General features: G+C 43.7%; 1 protein-coding gene across 1 annotated transcript in view; it reads left to right on the top strand.

Moving 5' to 3' along the window:
* Positions 1–21,919, top strand: part of RAPGEF6 (Rap guanine nucleotide exchange factor 6) — an 822,369-nt gene that overhangs the window by 692,119 nt on the left and 108,331 nt on the right. Inside the window, 2 exon segments of the mRNA XM_069201702.1 lie at positions 13,541–13,752; positions 14,562–14,685. Of these exon segments, the coding sequence (XP_069057803.1) occupies positions 13,541–13,752; positions 14,562–14,685 (336 nt within the window).

A 21,919-nucleotide genomic window follows, 5' to 3' on the forward strand; every position in this document is an offset into this window, starting at 1 on the left:
TTTTTTTCCGCTGTCGGGTTCGGACGTATTCCTTTTCGCTCCGTGTTTCGGTTCGGAAAGTTAGTCAGAATCTCGGAAGAAAGCGTCGGTATTGTTACGTTCGGTATCGGGATAGTTAGGTACATCGACACCGATCATCGGAAGACTTTGGGGTAGCTTCGATTCCCCCATCGGGGCCTGGTCGGCCCGACCGCGTGCGACATCGAAGCCGATGGAACGGACCCCGTTTCGTTTCTGCCCAAAATGTCACAGTAAGTATCCTTATACAGATCAGCACTTGGTCTGTAACTTGTGCTTGTCCCCCGAGCACAAGGAGGATACCTGTGAGGCCTGTCGAGCCTTCCGGTCCAGAAAAACACTCCGGGACCGAAGAGCCAGGCGTCTACAAATGGCGTCCACGCCAACAAAACAACGTTTCGACGACGAAGAGGAAACATTCTCGGTTCCGGAATCAGAATCCGGAGACTCCGACGTCGAACAACAGCAACAAACAGTGAGTAAGACGTCGAAAATTAAAACCATCGAGAAGACAAAAGCCCAGGGGACGCCACTGCCAACAGGCCATGGCTCGACCCATAAAACCGGCGACCCGTCGAAGGCGCCGAAAAAGGGCACGCCCATAGCGAAGACACCCGACTCCGGTCGAGGGACCGCCATGGAGCAACCTCGGAGCCGAGATAGCGGCTCCGAGAGGCAAAAACAAGATGCCGGCACCGAAAAACATCGGCACCGAGACACACTGCCGAAAGCCACAAAAATTCTGTCGGTGCCGAAGCCGAAAAAAGATTCTCTCTCGGCGCCGAAAAGTTCCACACCTTCATCCTACACAGAGGAACAAGGAATAAGTGGCCAGATGCACAGATTTGGACAAGAGCTCCAAAGTGTAGAATCAGACTACACACAAAAGAGACTGTACATCCAGCAAGACACAGGGAAGATATCAACCCTTCCCCCAATAATGAGGAAAAGAAGGATCGGACTTCTCAAGGATGACGCACAACCACAAGCCAAAGTGGTTAAAAAAGTCACACCTCCGCCCTCTCCACCACAACAGGCATCGCCGGCACAAACACCGCCACAAATGCACTCACCAGCGCAAACTACCATAAGTCAAGATAATCAGGATCAAGACGCTTGGGACCTATATGACACCCCAGTGCCGGACAATGATCCTGATTCATACCCCACAAAGCCGTCACCGCCAGAGGACAGTACCTCATACTCCCAACTGGTGGCTAGGGCTGCAGAATTCCACAATGTCCAACTGCATTCCGATCCTATAGAGGATGATTTTTTATTTAACACCCTCTCGGCTACACATAGCCAATATCAATGTCTCCCAATGCTACCAGGGATGTTACGGCACGCAAAACAAATTTTTGAAGAGCCCGTAAAATCAAGAGCCATCACCCCAAGGGTGGATAAGAAATACAAACCACCACCCACAGACCCAGTGTTTATTACTTCGCAGTTACCACCTGACTCCGTAGTAGTAGGGGCAGCTCTCAAGAGAGCAAATTCCCATACATCTGGCGACGCCCCACCTCCGGACAAAGAAAGCAGAAAATTTGATGCGGCAGGAAAAAGAGTAGCATCACAGGCAGCCAACCAGTGGCGCATCGCAAATTCTCAAGCGCTGCTGGCCAGATATGACCGCGCACACTGGGATGAGATGCAACTTCTCGTAGACCATCTTCCCCAGGAATACCAAAAAAGGGCGCAGCAAATAGTTGAAGAGGGACAAACGATCTCAAACAATCAAATCCGCTCTTCACTGGACGCAGCCGATACTGCAGCGAGAACAGTCAACACTGCTGTCACCATAAGGAGACACGCTTGGCTCCGCACTTCAGGCTTCAAACCTGAAATCCAGCAGGCTGTCCTTAATATGCCCTTCAACGAGAAACAACTTTTTGGCCCTGAAGTGGACACAGCCATTGAAAAACTTAAAAAGGACACAGACACGGCCAAAGCCATGGGCGCACTCTACTCCCCGCAGAGCAGAGGCTCTTTTAGAAAAACTCCATTTAGAGGGGGGTTTCGTGGCCAACCCACAGACACCACCAGCCAACAAACAAGAACCACACCATATCAGGGTTCATTCCAAAGGGGAGGTTTCAGGGGATATAGAGGGGGTCAATTCCCAAGGAGTAGGGGAAGATTCCAAACTCCAAAAACACCTCCACCTAAACAGTGACTTTCAAGTCACACAACCCCTTCACTCAACACCAGTGGGGGGAAGACTAAGCCAATTCTACCAATCTTGGCAGCAGATTACAACAGACAATTGGGTATTAGCAATAATCCAACATGGCTATTGCATAGAATTCCACAAATTCCCACCAAACATCCCTCCAAAAACACGCAAAATGTCACCACAACATTTAGAACTTTTAGGACTAGAAGTTCAAGCACTACTGCAAAAGGATGCAATAGAGTTAGTACCAGTACAACAAAAAAACACAGGAGTTTACTCCCTGTACTTTCTAATTCCAAAAAAAGACAAAACATTAAGACCAATATTAGATCTCAGGACACTAAATACCTACATCATATCGGACCACTTTCACATGGTCACACTACAAGACATCATTCCACTGCTCAAACAGCAAGATTACATGACCACATTAGACCTAAAAGATGCGTACTTTCATATACCGATACACCCTTCTCACAGAAAGTACCTAAGGTTCGTATTCAAAGGAATACATTACCAATTCAAAGTGTTGCCATTCGGAATAACAACTGCACCAAGCGTGTTCACAAAATGTCTAGCAGTAGTAGCAGCACATATCAGGAGACAACAGATACATGTGTTTCCTTACCTGGACGATTGGCTAATCAAGACCAACACAGAAAAAAGTGCACAAACGACACCACATATGTCATACAAACCCTTCACAAACTGGGTTTCTCCATCAACTATACAAAATCACACCTCGAACCGTGTCGGACACAACAATATCTAGGAGCAACCATCAACACATCAAAGGGAATTGCCACTCCAAGTCCACAAAGAGTGCAAGCATTCCACAAGGTAATAAGTGCTATGTTTCCAAACCAAAAGATACAAGCAAAATTTGTGCTAAAACTTCTAGGCATGATGTCATCATGCATAGCCATTGTCCCAAACGCAAGACTACACATGCGACCCTTACAACAGTGCCTAGCATCACAATGGTCACAGGCACAGGGTCAACTTCAAGATCTGGTGTTGGTAGACCCCCAAACATACCTCTCGCTTCTATGGTGGAACAGCAACAATTTAAACAAAGGGCGGACATTTCAGGACCCAGTGCCTCAATACATTATAACAACAGATGCTTCCATGACAGGGTGGGGAGCACACCTCAATCACCACAGCATTCAAGGACAATGGGATGTACACCAAACAAAATTTCATATCAATTACCTAGAACTGTTAGCAGTATTTCTAGCGTTAAAAGCCTTTCAACCCATAATAACACACAAATACATTCTTGTCAAAACAGACAACATGACAACAATGTATTACTTAAACAAACAAGGAGGAACACACTCAACACAATTGTGCCTCCTAACACAAAAAATATGAGGGGGCGATTCGCAACAACATTCGCCTAATAGCACAATTTATTCCAGGGATCCAAAACCAACTAGCAGACAACCTTTCGCGAGACCACCAACAAGTCCACGAATGGGAAATTCACCCCCAAGTTCTGAACAAGTACTTTCAAATTTGGGGAACACCCCAGATAGATTTGTTCGCAACAAAAGAAAACGCAAAATGCCAAAACTTCGCATCCAGGTACCCACACTGCGAATCACAAGGCAATGCTCTATGGATGAGTTGGTCAAGGATATTTGCATACGCTTTTCCCCCTCTCCCTCTCCTTCCATATCTAGTAAACAAGTTGAGTCAAAACCAACTCAAACTCATACTGATAGCACCCACATGGGCAAGACAACCTTGGTATACAACTCTACTAGACCTTTCACTAGTACCGCATGTCAAACTACCCAACAGACCAGATCTGTTAACACAACACAAACAACAGATCAGGCATCCAAACCCAGCATCATTGAATCTGGCAATTTGGCTCCTGAAATCCTAGAATTCGGACACTTAGACCTCACACAAGAATGCATGGAGGTCATAAAACAAGCTAGAAAAGCTTCCACTAGACACTGCTATGCATCTAAGTGGAAAAGATTTGTTTGCTACTGCCATACCAATCAAATCCAACCATTACATGCCTCTACAAAGGACATAGTGGGATACTTACTACATTTGCAAAAAGCGAATCTCGCTTTTTCATCTATAAAAATACACCTCGCAGCAATATCTGCTTACCTACAAACTACTCATTCATCGTCTCTATTTAGAATACCAGTTATTAAAGCATTCATGGAAGGGCTAAAAAGAATTATACCACCAAGATCACCACCAGTTCCTTCATGGAACCTTAACATCGTCTTAACAAGACTCATGGGTCCACCTTTCGAACCCATGCATTCTTGTGAAATGCAATATCTAACCTGGAAAGTCGCATTTCTCATTGCAATCACGTCCCTCAGAAGAGTAAGTGAAATACAGGCATTTACCATACAAGAACCATTTATTCAAATACACAAAAATAAAATAGTTCTAAGAACAAATCCAAACTTTCTACCAAAAGTAATCTCACCATTCCATTTAAATCAAACAGTAGAATTGCCAGTGTTCTTCCCACAACCAGATTCCGTGGCTGAAAGGGCACTACATACATTAGACATCAAAAGAGCACTAATGTACTACATTGACAGAACAAAGCTAATCAGGAAAACAAAACAACTGTTCATAGCTTTTCAAAAACCACACATAGGAAATCCAATCTCTAAACAAGGCATTGCTAGATGGATAGTCAGATGTATTCAAACATGCTATCTTAAAGCCAAAAGAGAATTGCCTATTACACCAAAGGCACACTCAACCAGAAAGAAAGGTGCTACAATGGCCTTTCTAGGAAACATTCCTATGAGCGGAATATGTAAGGCTGCAACCTGGTCTACGCCTCATACATTTACTAAACACTACTGTGTAGACGTACTAAATGCACAACAAGCTACAGTGGGCCAAGCTGTACTAAGAACATTATTCCAAACTACTTCAACTCCTACAGGCTAAACCACCGCTTTTAGGGGAGGTAACTGCTTTATAGTCTATGCAAAACATGTGTATCTGCAGCAACATATGCCATCGAACTGAAAATGTCACTTACCCAGTGTACATCTGTTCGTGGCATTAGTCGCTGCAGATTCACATGTGCCCTCCCGCCTCCCCGGGAAGCCTGTAGCCGTTTAGAAGTAGATCTTAAATCTTAAACATTTGTACATTTGTAAATAATTATTATAAACTTTTTATGTACATACGTATTCACTCCATTGCATGGGCACTATTTATAGCAAACAACTCCATCCTCACCCTCTGCGGGGAAAACAATCTAAGATGGAGTCGACGCCCATGCGCAATGGAGCCGAAGAGGGAGGAGTCCTTCGGTCCCGTGACCAAAAAAGACTTCTTCGAAGAAAAACAACTTGTAATACTCCGAGCCCAACACCAGGCAGCGGACTGTGCAAAACATGTGAATCTGCAGCGACTAATGCCACGAACAGATGTACACTGGGTAAGTGACATTTTCATTTCTTCCCTATCAGTCCTGGAATGTGATGTGTTAGAGTTAAATAAATGGATAAATAAAGAGGTGCCAACACATCAACAGCTACCTGGACTGTATCTGAGGGTTTGTTTACCCCACAAGGAAAGATGGTAATGCTCAGAGCAACACTGATGTGGAGTAGCCAGAACTTATTTGCTTCTCAATTTTAAATGGCCCTTGGGGTGGGAAAAACGCCCAGTTACCCTATGACAATTGTTCTAAGAACTGTAAATTGTAAGTCAGTGCTGTAGCCATACAGGGTAAGCATGGCAGCTGCCAGTATGCTGGCAAATAGTGCACACTTTACAGTGAGACTAAGTCTCCTCCAAAAGACCTGGTGGAAACAACTCCAAGTTTTGGCTAGCTGCCACTTCAGCTGTAGGCACATGAAGGAGTAGCTCTACTAGAAACAGCACCATTATGCTCTTTATCCCAGTATGCGTTGCTGTCTGGCCACATCAAATTAGTATGTTAGTATTTTCTTATGAACCAGGACACTTGTGAAATAGGTTAAAAGCAGTCAAGGAGATAACTGCTTGCTTATGCCTCTGGGCAAGTGGTGTGGGGTTTGGTCACCACCCTTTCATGTTGGTCAAAGCATATTTTCAAGTAGGTCTTGAAAACTCCATAAAAACAACAAAAATACATGCAAACCTTTTCTTTGGGGTCTTGCCATCGGATTTGCCTTGAATACAGGATATTGTATCCAGGTGGTCTCAGATGGGTCCAAGCATCAAGACGTCTACAAAACAGTCTCTTCGCCGACGTTTGATTTTGATCGGGCTCCCATTCTCCCGCCTAGGTTGCTCTTTGAACGTCAAAATAGTGGTCCTACCCCATCGGCTCTACCAACGGAAAAAGTTCCTGTTAGACCTGGCAGTTTTTTGGCGTGTCTCCCCTGCCTTTTTGCCTTCTGACCTCTTGGTTTTGGACTCTGTTTTTGCTGGTTTATTGTCTCTGTGCACTTTACCACTGCTAATCAGTGCTAAAGTGCAAGTGCTCCCCATATAAATTGTACTGTGGATTGGTTTATCCATAATTGGCATATCTGATTTACTAATAAGTCCTTAGGAACGTGCCCTAGAGGTGCCCAGGGCCTGTGAATCAAGTGCTACTAGTGGGCCTGCAGCACTGGTTGTGCCACCCACATTAGTAGCCCTGTAAACATGACTCAGACCTGGCATTGTAGTGTCTGTGTGTGCAGTTTTAAACTGCCAATTCGACTTTGCAAGTGTACCCACTTGCCATGCCTCAACCTTCCCTTTTACTACATGTAAGGCACCCCTACGTTAGGCCCTAGGTAGCCCCATGGGCAGGGTGCAGTGTATTTTTAAGGTAGGACATATACTAGTGTGTTTTATATGTCCTAACAGTGAAATACTGCCAAATTCGGTTTTCACTGTGCAAGGCCTATCACTCTCATCGGTTAACATGGGGGCTGCCTTTAAATATCCTTAAAGCGCAAATAAAAATGTGGAGTTTAGGGTGTCTAAGCTCACAATTTAAAAATACATCTTTTAGTGAAGTTAGTTTTTAGATTATTAGTTTGAAAATGCCACTTTTAGAAAGTAAGCATTTTCTTGCTTAATCCATTCTGTGACTCTGCCTGTTTGTGTATTCCCCGTCTGGGTCAGTTTGACAGTTGGGCTGTTCACACCTCTCCTATAGACAGTGACGCAAAGGGGGCTGTTGTGTAGCCTGCATATCTGGATTAGCCATCTGTGCTGGAGGGGAGGTGAGGAGAGGAGTGGTCACTCACACCTGAAAGGACTGTGTCTGCCCTCACACAATGCCGTCTCCGATCCCCTGGTGAGTATCTGGGCCTGGCCTGGACAAGGAAGGATCTTGCAAACACTTGAGACTTTGCTTTGAAGTTTACCAACTTCAAAGGCAGAACTGGGTATAAGAAGAAGACCCAAAACCCCAGACTTTTAGAATCTTTCTGGAATCAAGAGGAACCTCTGCCCAGGAGAAGGGCTGAGGGAGGAGCACTGTCCCTTTGCTGTGTTGCTTTGCTGGACTGGCCTGGAGTGGCTGCTGCTGCCTGAAAAGAGTGCAAAGGGTGAACTTTGCTGTGTGTCCTGCTTGAGAAAATTCTCCAAGGGCTTGGAGTAGAGCTTGCCTCCTGTTGGAAGTCTCAGGGGCACCAAAGACTTTAGTTTCCTCGAACTGCAGCACTGGGAACTATGTGTTTTGTGCTGTTCAAGAGGAGAACCCACCACGACGCCGCCAACGACGCAGCTGGCCTGCACCGTGACCTGCTGACGCTACACGAGTCGCATTGTCCCGCTTCACACACCACCCTGGTCTCCCCAACGACGTCATCTGACGACTTCACTGAGCCACTGCTCGCACCGCGACCTGTGGGCCCCCGCACTCTGGCCTCACCTGCTCACACCGCAGCCTGGGCATCCCCGACGACGAAGCTTCCTGCTGACACCGACGACAGCACCATCGACTCCTGTGCCATCACCAGGCATCCTACCTGCACCGTGGCCTGTGGACACCGCTCGTGAGGGTCACGAAGCACAGTCCCGTCCTGCACTGCTGGCTTGGGCCTACCGACGACAGTGCTTCAGCAACGACGCTGCCACTGCCTGCACCGTGACCTGTGGACACATTGCTTCTGAGATAAGCCTGACTGCTCGTGCCAAGCCACCAAGTGGGTGAGCAGGCGTTATCTGAGCGGGTATCTCCCTTATCCTGACTAGAGTGAGGATCCCTACTTGGACAGGGTGCAAACTCACTGCCAACTAGAGACCCCATTTCTAACAGTTCCCATTCCTGATCTCACAGTCTTTTTTTTATAAGAAAATGTATTGCATTGTAGACTTCTTTGGGTGATTAGGATTGCGCTGGTGATATTATACGACAGAGGCATATACACTACTGACATGGCCTCCTAATACTAAATTGTTCACTTATTGATCTTGAATGAATGGTGGTATGACTTCGAAAGGGATTCGGCCTTCACATCCGGGAAGTGGGCAATGCAGGGGGTTCAATTACTTCATGATCTTAAGGGGTTACATCCCACACTCCTCTCCTGCAGGCAACTAAGGTTGCTTAAAAGATTTTGCATGAGATGAATAGGTCCTTTAGGTAGAGGGATATATTAAAAAGAGACACCGTTGCGGGAGGGTTCTCAACTCCCACAGGTGTTGAGTCTGGTAGGATTCCATCAGTGGGACATAATTGAGAGATCTAGACTCTGGGATGTAATTACAGGGGCTACTATGAAATCCTTGAAAGAACTGTTGATGGCGCTTAATTTTCATCACAGCCAATTTTTCAAGTTCCTACAGTTAACATTGTGTCTTTCTGCCCTGGATTTTAGCTTTTTGGAGGCCAACATATTGCTGGAAGAGCTCAAATCACATAAGATTTCCCAGATCAATAGGACACTGGTGATTGATACACCAAACTGCTTCACATATCTCCGTGCATCATGGAGGAGAAAGGCTGCGGTTGCCTCCCATTTCAAAAGTATTCAATTAAATTATCGATAGTGCACCTACTACACAAGCCTTCGTTTATGGTCAAGAAGGATGATTGAGTCCTTAGCTTGCCTGCGCTGCGTGGTACATGAGCGTGTCTTGTTATGAAGCGTATGTAGCTGTTGAGTACTGACTCCTTTTTGGGAGGGGGTTCTCTCCACAGTTGAGAGGGTGATGGGTTGACTACATTCCCTGAATCCCAAGATGGTCCTCCTACATATTAATGTGGATCTGGTAGCAATATGTATAAAATGGCGTTCCTATAGATATTGTTATTGGCTGCGGGAGAGGAAGAATCTGGAGCCCACCTCAATGGAAGGCTGGAAAAAGGGTGTAAACCACTATATGGCCCTAAAAGTGCCAGTGTATGAAACAAGGGTTTGCCCTCTGAAATACTTGAAGATTTGGGAGACTGAACTGATCATAAGGGTATTGTACTTGACCCGGTAGTGACTAGACTGTGGGATCATTAGGTAAAGAAATGCGTGCCTTCTCTTTTTAGGTTTTGGATGCACAGCGCTTATGCTGTGCTTGTGAAGTCTATTGTATTTAATATAAATCTTAAAAGGGGCTTAGATCTTGCCTTTTCTTCTCATTTGTTCATGTGCTTGTCACTTACTTTCCCTCTGTTCCTGTTGGTTGTACCATACTAAGCATACTATTTACTGTTCATTCCTCGTGAGTTTCTCTTATCAGTGTCCCAAGTGCTGCTTTTCATCTGCTTTTGTGGAACTTTTTATTAGGTTTCGCCTGCAAAGCACTTGCGCTGTGCTTGTTTGGTTTGTCCTCTGCCCTTTACCTAATGTCCCTCTGACTGCACGCATGTCAAGCATGCTTGTTTTATTTGTCTGTCTGACACCTTTTACCTAATCTCCCTGTGTCAGCACGCATTTCAAGCCTGCTTGTGAGCTGCATGATTTTTCTATTTTGAAGTTTGAACCTCGTCATGTCATTTCGGCTTTTATTTTAAACACATTTTAAAAGCTGAGACTCGCGCATTTGCCCCTCTTGTGAGTCACCCTTTTTTTGAAATTGAGCTGCATTTTCAGTGGGTTAGACAAGCAAAGCCTAGAATTGTTTTAGTCTAACTTTGCATCGTGTCTCGGTCACGCGCCGCGGGTGCAGTAGCTTTGTGTGAAGTTTGCTTTGCTCGGCCTGCCTCCTGCACGGAGGTGGAGGGTTTTGTTTAGCGTCACATCAGTGCCCCTTCATCTTGGGCTATAAAACCTTCTTGTTGAACCGTATAGCAAAGCATGCCACCGCACATGACAGCAAGGTCTCTGCCCGGGAGACAGGCATCCAGCGCTCACTCGAGTCACCCTCTCCTCTTTAAAAATGATAATCGGACATTTAGAGCAGATGTGCATTTTATTATTACACGTTTGCAGACATTCTAACTACTGGGCATTGCTGGGAATTGTAGTTTCCTGCCGACTAACTAGAGCGTTGTGCCCTTTGAAATTAAATGTTTAAATGTACTTCCTGGCATTCTTAAGGGAAATGTTTTAATTTCTAGAAATTTTAAAAAGACACTTCCTCACTTCTTCATGAACAGGGGAAACTTGTTACTTTTCTGTAGCACTGAACTATTACATGATTTCTTTTCCTTCCAAAAGTAATTATAACATAAATGCCAAGCCACTCTTTTAGAGGTGACTAAGTGCTGAATAACAACGCTGTAAAGTAACATACCAGCTTTGCTGTTGTAGAAATATGGGTGTAACCTCGAGAGCCCATTGTACGGCTCGTTTTTCAACAATCCAAGGCATACATGAGGGAATTGTCGTTGAAGGACATAAACATATTTAACTAATTTCTTTCCTAAAGCATTCATATCCTGAGCTGACCTCCACTGGTTAGCTGCGCAGCGCAGTCATCTCTGCTAAGGCAAAGGAGAAAGTGATGCACAAGCATTGGGCGAGTCTGCAAAATGCCACCACGCGCAGAATTCCAGGAAAAAACAACTGTTTCTTTTTTTTAATACATCGACAGATTAAGATGTTTTCGACCTATGGTGATATTAGTGGTCTTTGCTTTAAGAAATGGCCTCATCACGAGGTTGCAGTGCTTGACTTCTTGGCCAGTGGGCGAGAGACCTTGAGGGAGCCCTGATGTTATTAATTTATCACCTGCATGCAGAAAACAGGCAGATGGTATGAGATTGGTCCTATGTTTCCCTCTGCCGGTGCACATTATTGCATCTCCCTTCCTCGTCTAGCTTGCCCCTTCACGTGTGGATTAAAAAAAATAAATAAATAAAATGGCTGTGATGCAGTCATCGCTTGCCAGGTCTCTGCGTTTTTTCTATAAGCTATTTTGCACATCAGTCGGCACTTCTGTGCAACATGTCTAAAAAAGCCATTGACAAGGCCAGTAAATCTCACATAGGCAAAACCTATTGGCTTGGCCAATGTTTGTACTTAAATGGGTCTAAGATGTCATGGGAAATCGGGGTAGCTGGGGCTCATGGGCCGAAGAAATGATGACTACAAGATTGTTTTGTTCGGAGGTGTGGGCTAAATACCATGTTGTCTCCGTTTTGTTAAGGTTATCTATTAAGGTTTTTAAGACTGATAAAGCAGATACGGTGAAAGAAATGTTGCAGGTCATGCAAGCTTTCAATGTTTTTATGGAGTCTCAGCTTGAGACACTGGGGAGATTGTGTTTTTACAATATATGTATACAGAATACAGTTTTCTGTCATCTAACAGAACAAGTAACTAATTCTACTCGAAAAGGGAAAAAGTCCCCCTATATATTTATTTTAGGCCTGGGAAGAAAAGGGAGAAACCAATACAAACAGAATGCAAAATCCCACATCACCTTTATGCCTTTCTATAGTGGCTCTAAGTGACAAAAACCCTTATTAAAAAAAATATGCAAATTTATTTAAATTGTTTATTTTTTCTAAACATAGTGGGTATGCCCATCCATGATTTACAATAATCTGTTCAAAGCATTATTTACGATTATTTTTTATATAACTTTCAGTTTTCGGATTTATCAAAAGTACGTACATGGCGAAAAAAAAGCAGAGGATGATTTCATTAATATCAAAACCACGTTTGTACATGAAAAAAGGGAAAAGTATCATTTCATATACATTTCATATAAAAATGCTCTGCAGTATGCATGTCAATTGTATTTACAGTGATGACTTTTTACCATCCCCATATTGCACTCCACTCTCTTATTCATACACACAACGCACACTTCCTCTCATATCCTCCGCTCAGTCCCATCACAGCCACACTCCAAATTGCAATGGGAAAAGGATCTCAAATTTCTGCTGTTGTAGTGTTATGGACTGGTATCTCTCAAAAAGATTTGTCAGTGTACGTTTTGGTGAGTAAGAAGTAATGACAATCCACCTTCCTCAGGACCACACAATAAAAACCATGTACTGAGGCGGGCCAATATAGGGTGATCTGTCTCTCACTTGTGTTCACATCCTGCTAATCGTATAGCGTTGTGTGGAATGTAACATTATTCAGACCCTGAATGTGAGTGTCCTGTGATGTGGGTTGATGTTTAATAGGGTGATGAACATGTCCTAATAACAAGTACCCATATAATGCTGCTTCTTCCAAAGCGTGAGGATCCCACCTGTTTTTTAAAAGGGGGTGCCAGTCGCAGTCTGAGGCTCCCACCAAATTTGTGGAGCCCAGGGCACTCACATTTAGTGTCTGAATGTTTTTTATTGTGTGGTCCTGAATAAGGTGGATTGTCATTACTTCTTACCCACTGAAACATACCTTGCCAGTCTTTTCGAGAGATCGCTGTCCACAGCACTACAACAGCAGAAATTAGAGATCTTTTTCCCTTTGCAATTTAGAGTGTATGCTATGTGTGGCTAGAATTGGGAATGAGTGGAGGATATGAGAGGGTGTGTGTGTGGTGTGAGTGAATGATAGAGTAGATTGCAATATGGGAGTCGTAAAAAATCATCACTTTTGATACTATTGACATGCATACTGCAGAGCATTTTTATATGAAATGTATGAAATAATCCTTTGCATTTGTTCCATGTATAAACGTGGTTTTGATAAATCAGAAAACTTAAATTTATTTGGAAAATAATTGTAAATAATGCTTTGAACAGATTATTGTAAAGCATGGTAGGGCATACACACTATGTTGAGAAAAATAAAAATATATATAAGTATATGTTTTTGAATACTGGATTTGGCCAGGCCATTGTACACTTAGAGCTACTAATTCTACTCGAGCCTTGACAGTTTTCTGGCACTTCTATAAATTTGCTTTAATGGTTAGAAGATTCATTTTAAGGCATTTGCGTTTACTTTAACTAAACTGAGAATACTAAGTTGTGTGTGATGTTGACAGAGTCTCTGTTTTTTGCAGTGGGTTGAATCTGGCACCCGTGGCACGACTGAGAGGCACCTGGGAGAAATTACCAAGCAAATACGAAAAGCTTCTCCGGGATCTGCAAGATCTTTTTGATCCATCAAGGAACATGGCCAAGTACCGCAACATCCTTAGCAGTCAGAGCATGCAGCCTCCGATCATCCCACTCTTCCCCGTTGTCAAAAAGGATATTACATTTCTTCATGAAGGTATCCCAGGCATGGAAAAATGCAGCTCTGCGCGTAAGGCAATGAATGGCGTCTAATCATTTGTCTTGCTTTCACACTGCGCAGATACAGGGATGGGGAGATGGGTTGCATGCTTAATGAGAACATGCTGCACTCTTTTTTCGATAAAAGTGTTCCACAGAATAGATTTGAAATGTCGCTGGGCCTCAACAATCATGCAGATGCGGCAAAAAGTATTGAATTGATTTGAAGGAATTACACTCTGTCTCTATCCATCTGCAGGCTTTTGACTCAATGGCATCCGACATGCCAGTCTGTCCTGTGCGCATATTTCAGTAAGGGACCCAGGCAGCGCTCTTCACGGCGACAATCACTTAGTCTATATCAGTTCCAATCCTTCTCTCATGTCAGTATCCCAATCAGAATGTATATTTATTAATTGTGTTTATTTCCCTTAAATGTAGAAAGAGAATAGATGGACTTTCATTAGTTTATCAATTTACCCGTTTCGCGGCACCATCCACCTACACATTAATAAATGGTTTCATTTGTCGATCTTCTCATGCCTTAGCTGTACACTCTAGGTCAGTTGCTAAAATGTGACTACTGAATGAGATTTGTGTCGTGGTTGGTGTTACATCATTATTCCAGTGTGTAGGTTCGAGTACAATTTGGATTTTGTGCATTGAATGGAACGTTTTTCGTTTATTATGAGGTGAAAAAAACAATGACCACTCTGCTTTAGTCAAAATGCCAGATGTTTTGTCTTGGTTTGCTATGACTGTCCATAATATCGTATGAATTGTCAGTCTTTATCTTTAATTATCCAGGAAATGATTCCAAGGTAGACGGCCTGATAAACTTTGAGAAATTGAGAATGATCGCCAAAGAAATTCGCCAGGTCATTCGAATGACATCTGCCAACATGGATCCAGCTGTGATGTTCAGACAAAGGTATGCGGTTAACTACAGGCCCCACAGTTGGGGCAAACTTGCACATAAGCCAACAGAGAAGGGTTAGTCATATAACGAAGGAATGTTACTTGCGTTTTTTCGTTGAAAAGCAACGATGTTGTGTAAAAGCCAAAAAGTGAGTGATATATATTTCATTGTTGAAACAAATTGTGCCGCATCCTCTCAAGATTTTCACCTGGAAACCTTAGCAAAATGTGTGGAAAGCTTATGTCATTGAATCTTGTTTTATTGCGGTGAATATATACGCATATTTGCACTTATTAGTACACTAATTCCACTTTTATACTTCTGAATGTCTGGATACTGCCCTTTAAACAAGCAGTCTGTAGACATTTTAGTGACATCTCCATCCCTTCTATATCTGCAGCCTCTAGTTTGTGGTTTTCCATCAGAATACAGGGAGTGCAGAATTATTAGGCAAATGAGTATTTTGACCACATCATCCTCTTTATGCATGTTGTCTTACTCCAAGCTGTATAGGCTCGAAAGCCTACTACCAATTAAGCATATTAGGTGATGTGCATCTCTGTAATGAGAAGGGGTGTGGTCTAATGACATCAACACCCTATATCAGGTGTGCATAATTATTAGGCAACTTCCTTTCCTTTGGCAAAATGGGTCAAAAGAAGGACTTGACAGGCTCAGAAAAGTCAAAAATAGTGAGATATCTTGCAGAGGGATGCAGCACTCTTAAAATTGCAAAGCTTCTGAAGCGTGATCATCGAACAATCAAGCGTTTCATTCAAAATAGTCAACAGGGTCGCAAGAAGCGTGTGGAAAAACCAAGGCGCAAAATAACTGCCCATGAACTGAGAAAAGTCAAGCGTGCAGCTGCCACGATGCCACTTGCCACCAGTTTGGCCATATTTCAGAGCTGCAACATCACTGGAGTGCCCAAAAGCACAAGGTGTGCAATACTCAGAGACATGGCCAAGGTAAGAAAGGCTGAAAGACGACCACCACTGAACAAGACACACAAGCTGAAACGTCAAGACTGGGCCAAGAAATATCTCAAGACTGATTTTTCTAAGGTTTTATGGACTGATGAAATGAGAGTGAGTCTTGATGGGCCAGATGGATGGGCCCGTGGCTGGATTGGTAAAGGGCAGAGAGCTCCAGTCCGACTCAGACGCCAGCAAGGTGGAGGTGGAGTACTGGTTTGGGCTGGTATCATCAAAGATGAGCTTGTGGGGCCTTTTCGGGTTGAGGATGGAGTCAAGCTCAACTCCCAGTCCTACTGCCAGTTCCTGGAAGACACCTTCTTCAAGCAGTGGTACAGGAAGAAGTCTGCATCCTTCAAGAAAAACATGATTTTCATGCAGGACAATGCTCCATCACACGCGTCCAAGTACTCCACAGCGTGGCTGGCAAGAAAGGGTATAAAAGAAGGAAATCTAATGACATGGCCTCCTTGTTCACCTGATCTGAACCCCATTGAGAACCTGTGGTCCATCATCAAATGTGAGATGTACAAGGAGGGAAAACAGTACACCTCTCTGAACAGTGTCTGGGAGGCTGTGGTTGCTGCTGCACGCAATGTTGATGGTGAACAGATCAAAACACTGACAGAATCCATGGATGGCAGGCTTTTGAGTGTCCTTGCAAAGAAAGGTGGCTATATTGGTCACTGATTTGTTTTTGTTTTGTTTTTGAATGTCAGAAATGTATATTTGTGAATGTTGAGATGTTATATTGGTTTCACTGGTAATAATAAATAATTGAAATGGGTATATATTTTTTTTTGTTAAGTTGCCTAATAATTATGCACAGTAATAGTCACCTGCACACACAGATATCCCCCCAACATAGCTAAAACTAAAAACAAACTAAAAACTACTTCCAAATATATTCAGCTTTGATATTAATGAGTTTTTTGGGTTCATTGAGAACATGGTTGTTGTTCAATAATAAAATTAATCCTCAAAAATACAATTTGCCTAATAATTCTGCACTCCCTGTATTGAGGCAAAAAGGCAAAATTATTATGGGGCCAGATATTATGAAGGTAAGTATATATAGGCCAGTATAGGTTTACTGCAGCCAATCTCACGTATATGTACCCTGACAAACTATATGAAATAAAAGGTTTACCTTTGTTATAGTTACAAAACTTTATTCTTTCTATAGAAACTGAACTCAAAATAAGCAAACATTGCAAATTCCTCAGTTATAGTTATACCTTAAAATTACATATCACCCTTTAAATAAATGCAACTTTATTTTATATATATATATCTCACATAAACAAATCCCGGAATATCGAGGCTTAGCCAGTGACGGTCCGACCATGGAACCCGGAAGTCCAAGTATAATATTAGTGTTTCCTTGCCAAGTATAAGGAAAAGGTCAGGAAACTTTCAGAAAGTTTCAAATAATTGTTACTGTCTCCAGATTCTTACTCCCAACTTGTTTCAGCCGTAGCCCTGATCACGGATGGGGGAGTCATAAAATTAACACAATAAATACCAAAACTACCGTTAGCTAGACATTTTCATGAAGTACATCAGGGGGATGAAAAATTGCTCAGCTATGTGCCCACGTTAGGCCTAGTTTACGTGGGGGGGGACAGACAGAAAATGTTGCGTTCATTAGAATCAAAATACATCATTAGGTTCATGACCCTTACCCCTCTTGGTCTAAATTCAGGTGAAGAAATGAGTCCACTTGGTTAGTTAGAGATGGGTATAGAGTCATTATAATTATGACAGTCGAGCCTCTATTGGATTGGATGTATATAGAATAATGATATTCCTACATGTTAGGGGTTGTCGGGTGATATGGAAATAAATTCAAGCAGACTTTAGGGCCTGTAAGCCTGCAATTTTATTTTTATGAAATGTTTGAATTTCATATGATCATGTATACCTTGGAGAGGAGATTATTTGAAATCAAGGCAAGTTAGCCCATGGGGGCAATAATATAATTATATAACATGCAAATTAGGCCCTATTGACTTACAGTGGGATGGTTAATTGGATATGGGACAAGTGTGTATAATGTGATTGTAGGAGTATGTTATAAATAATTTAGCATCACTAGGATAGCATTGACATAAATTATTTGCATACACTATTTTCAATACGTTTCTTGTTTTCCAATGTTTCCAATCCTATTGATATAGGGGCTTCTACAAGTCTCAACTAGAATTATGGAGAATTCCAAGTAAAACTACGGGTATTATATGATATTCCAATATGGCGGCCGCCTTGCAGAGTATTTTGTTTGTATTGCAATGTTAGTCCATCTTTAATGTTAGTGAATTTTGGTATTTATTGTGCTAAATTTATGACTCCCCCTTCCGTGATCAAGGCTACGGCTGAAACGCGTTGGGAGGAAGAATCTGGTGACAGTAAAAAACAAAAAAATACACACAGTTTCTCTCTCTCTCTCTTTCTCCCTCTCTCTCTTTCTCTCTTTCTCTCCCTCTCTCTTTCTATCTCTCTCTCTCTCTTCTCTCTCCCCCCCTACCCCCCCCCCCCCAAAAGGTTACAGGGACATTATAGTTCAGATATTACACGCACAAAACCATTGAAATTTAACAGTTACTCTTATCTCAGTAAACTAGAACTCGTGTCCTAAGGTAACTATATCTCATGCGCTTGCCATGAAACATTGATTACCCAAATATTACATCAGTCATGACATCTGTTAGACCTGACAGCCTTAGGGTGGTCACCCCTAACTTTTTGCCTGCCTCCCTCCACTTTTTTGACACTGTTTTTGCTGGCTTTTAGACTCTGCACACTTTACCACTGCTAACCTTAAAACATGGTAACCTTGAATCATACCTGATTGGACTATTTAATTTACTTATAAGTCCCTAGTAATGTGCACTCTATGTGCCTAGGGCCTGTAGATTAAATGCTACTAGTGGGCCTGCAGCACTGGTTGTGCCAACCACTTAAGTAGCCCCTTTTCCTTGTCTCAGGCCTGCCACTGCAAGGCATGTGTGTGCAGTTTCACTGTCACCTCGACTTGGCATTTAAAAGTAATTGCCCAGCCTAAACCTCCCCTTTCTCCACATATAAGTCACCTCTAATGGGTGCCCTCGGTAACCCCTAGAGCAGGGTGCTGTGTGGGTGAAAGGCAGGACATGTACCTGTGTAGTTTACCTGTCCTGGTAGTGTAAAACTCCTAAATTCGTTTTTGCACTACTGTGAGGCCTGCTCCCTTCATAGGCTAACATTAGGGCTGCCATCATACAGTATTGAAGTGGTAGCTGCTGATCTGAAAGGAGTAGGAAGGTCATATTTAGTATGGCCAGAATGGTAATATAAAATCCTGCTGACTGGTGAAGTTGGATTTAATATTACTATTCTAGAAATGCCACTTTTAGAAAGTGAGAATTTCTTTGCACTTAAATATTTCTGTGCCTTACAATCCACGTCTGGCTGGGCTTAGTTGACATCTCCTTGTGCATTCACTCAGACACACCCCAAACACAGGGTACTCAGCCTCACTTGCATACATCTGCATTTTGAATGGGTCTTCCTGGGCTGGAAGGGTGGAGGGCCTGCTCTCACACAAAGGACTGCCACACCCCCTACTGGGACCCTGGCAGACAGGATTGAACTGAAAGGGGACCTGGTGCACTTCTTAGCCACTCTTTGAAGTCTCCCCAACTTCAAAGGCACATTTGGGTATAAAACAGGGCCTCTGCCCTACCTCATCAGACACTTGCCGGAGAAGAAACCTGAACCAGAAACTACATCCTGCCAAGAAGAACTGCCTGGCTGCTCAAAGGACTCACCTGTCTGCTTTCTACAAAGGACTGCTGCCTTGCTGTTGGCCTGCTGCCTTGCTGAACTCTTGTCAGGCTGTGAAAGTGCTCTCCAAGGGCTTGGATAGAGCTTGCCTCCTGTTCCCTGAAGTCTCAGGACCAAAAAGACTTCTCTTTTTCACTTGGACGCTCCGTGCGCCGAAATTTTCGATGCACAGCTTGTTCCGCGGCGAGAAAAGTGGCGCACACCGACGCTGATCGACGCAACGCCTTCGGGACGACCGTAACTTCGACGCACGGCCTCGCAAGGACAACACCGCCCGACCTCCAGAGGAGAAATCGACGCGACGCCTGCCGTGAGAGCGAAACTTCGACGCGCAGCCCCGCAGAACGACGCGCAGCCGGAAAACAAGCAGGAAAATCCACGCACAGACCCGGGACATCTGGCAATCCCCGCAGTCCACAGAAAGAGACTGTCCGCGCGCCGGAAAACGACGCACGACTTCCCCGCGTGGAAAATAACGACGCAAGTCCGGGTGTGCTGGGGAGAAATCGACACACACACCATTTTTCCACGTATCTCTTCTTCTGTGGCCCTCTGAGGAGATTTTCCACTCCAAACCAGGTACTTTGTGCTTGAAAGAGACTTTGTTTGCTTTTTAAAGACTTAAGACACTTTATATCACTTTTCAGTGATATCTCTACAAATTCACATTGCAACTTTATTAGTTTTGACCTACAATTATCCTGATAAATATATATTTTTCTAAACAATTTGTGGTGTATTTTTGTGGTGCTATGTGCTGGTATTGTATGATTTATTGCACAAATATTTTACACATTGCCTTCTAAGTTAAGCCTGACTGCTCGTGCCAAGCTACCAGAGGGTGGGCACAGGATAATCTTGGATTGTGTGTGACTTACCCTGACTAGAGTGAGGGTTCTTGCTTGGACAGGGGGTAACCTGACTGCCAACCAAAAACCCCATTTCTAACATTGGTGATCAGCGGTGAGGATAGGACTTGTATTTGCGCAGTGACATACAGTAGCTAAGTATATCACTACCTACCCACAGTTGAAGGTCAACTTGATTTTTATCTCTTTTTGCAAATTTGTTTTTCCTGACAATTTTCAAAAACGAAATCCTCACTCAACATGTCTCTGACTGGGTCTCAGATAGGAGACTTTGACCTAGTCCTGTTGGATACATATACGGTCAAACAACTAAAAGGATTCCCCTCCAAAAAGGAGGACTTTCAAGTGGCGATGAGGGCCTGGGCAGATACCCATTTAGAAGAGGATGATGAGGAAGAGGAGCCAGAAAATGGCCCCTCAGAGGATTTGTTGCTATCTGTGGATGGTGTTACCACTGCAATTGTGCCCCCTTCCAGACCAGGGAGCAGTGTCTCTGTGCAAAGCCTGACCGCAGAGGAAAGGAGAGAAGAAAGGGAGTTCTAATTGCAAATGGCAAAACTGAAAATTGATGCTCAACAGGAGGAAAGAAGGGCAGAGAGAGAGGCCAAGCAAGCTGAGGCTGAAAGAGCAGCCAAACAGATTGAAGCTGAAAGAGCTGAAGCTGCAGCTGAGAGAGCCTTGGCTGAAAAGAAACTTTTATTGGCTCATGAACTGAGTCTCAAGGAGCTGGATCTCAAGGCAAAGCAGTCTGAATCCAGCAATAATGGTGGCAGCATACTGACAGGACCTGCTGGAGAAAAGAAGGTTTGTATACCCAAAAATGTGGTGCCCAGTTTTGTGGTGGGAGATGACATAGATAAATGGTTAGCTGCTTATGAAGTTGCACTAAGGGCTCATGAGGTTCCTGAAGGGCAATGGGGGGTAGCTATGTGGGGTTATGTGCCGCCATTGGGTAGGGACACACTTCTCACATTGGATCAACCTGATCAAAACACATACCCACTTCAGAAAGCCACTTTACTTGCCAAGTTTGGGCTGACCCCTGAGGGATACCGTCAGAGGTTCAGGGACAGCACCAAACAAACCACACAAACATGGGTAGATTTCTTTGACTTTTCCAGTAAGGCACTGAATGGATGGGTGCGGGGCAACAAAGTAGATAATTATAAAGGGTTATATGACTTGATTCTGAGAGAGCATATGCCTAATATTACTTTTACAGAGTTGCGCCAGCACTTAGTGGATAGTAAGCTGACTGATCCCAGGAAGCTTGCTGAGGAGGCGGACCTCTGGGTTAGCACCAGAGTGTCCAAGAAGGTACCTGGGGGGGGACACCCACAAAGGTGGTCAGGGTTCCCAACAGAAGAAAGAGGGGGGAGATAAACTTACAGATAAGGAACTCTCCAAAGGCCCCCAAAAGAATTCCCAGGGAGGGGGTGGCAACCATTCCTTTTCCAGATTTGGGAAAAAGCCAGGGACATATGATAGGTCAGGGAAATCCAACCCCAAATGCATGGAGTGTTACCAGTATGGTCACTATAAAGGCGACCCCCAGTGCTCCAAGAGAGCACCGTCTAC

Source organism: Pleurodeles waltl, chromosome 7 (genome assembly GCF_031143425.1).
Source record: "Pleurodeles waltl isolate 20211129_DDA chromosome 7, aPleWal1.hap1.20221129, whole genome shotgun sequence".
NCBI lineage: Eukaryota > Metazoa > Chordata > Amphibia > Caudata > Salamandridae > Pleurodeles > Pleurodeles waltl.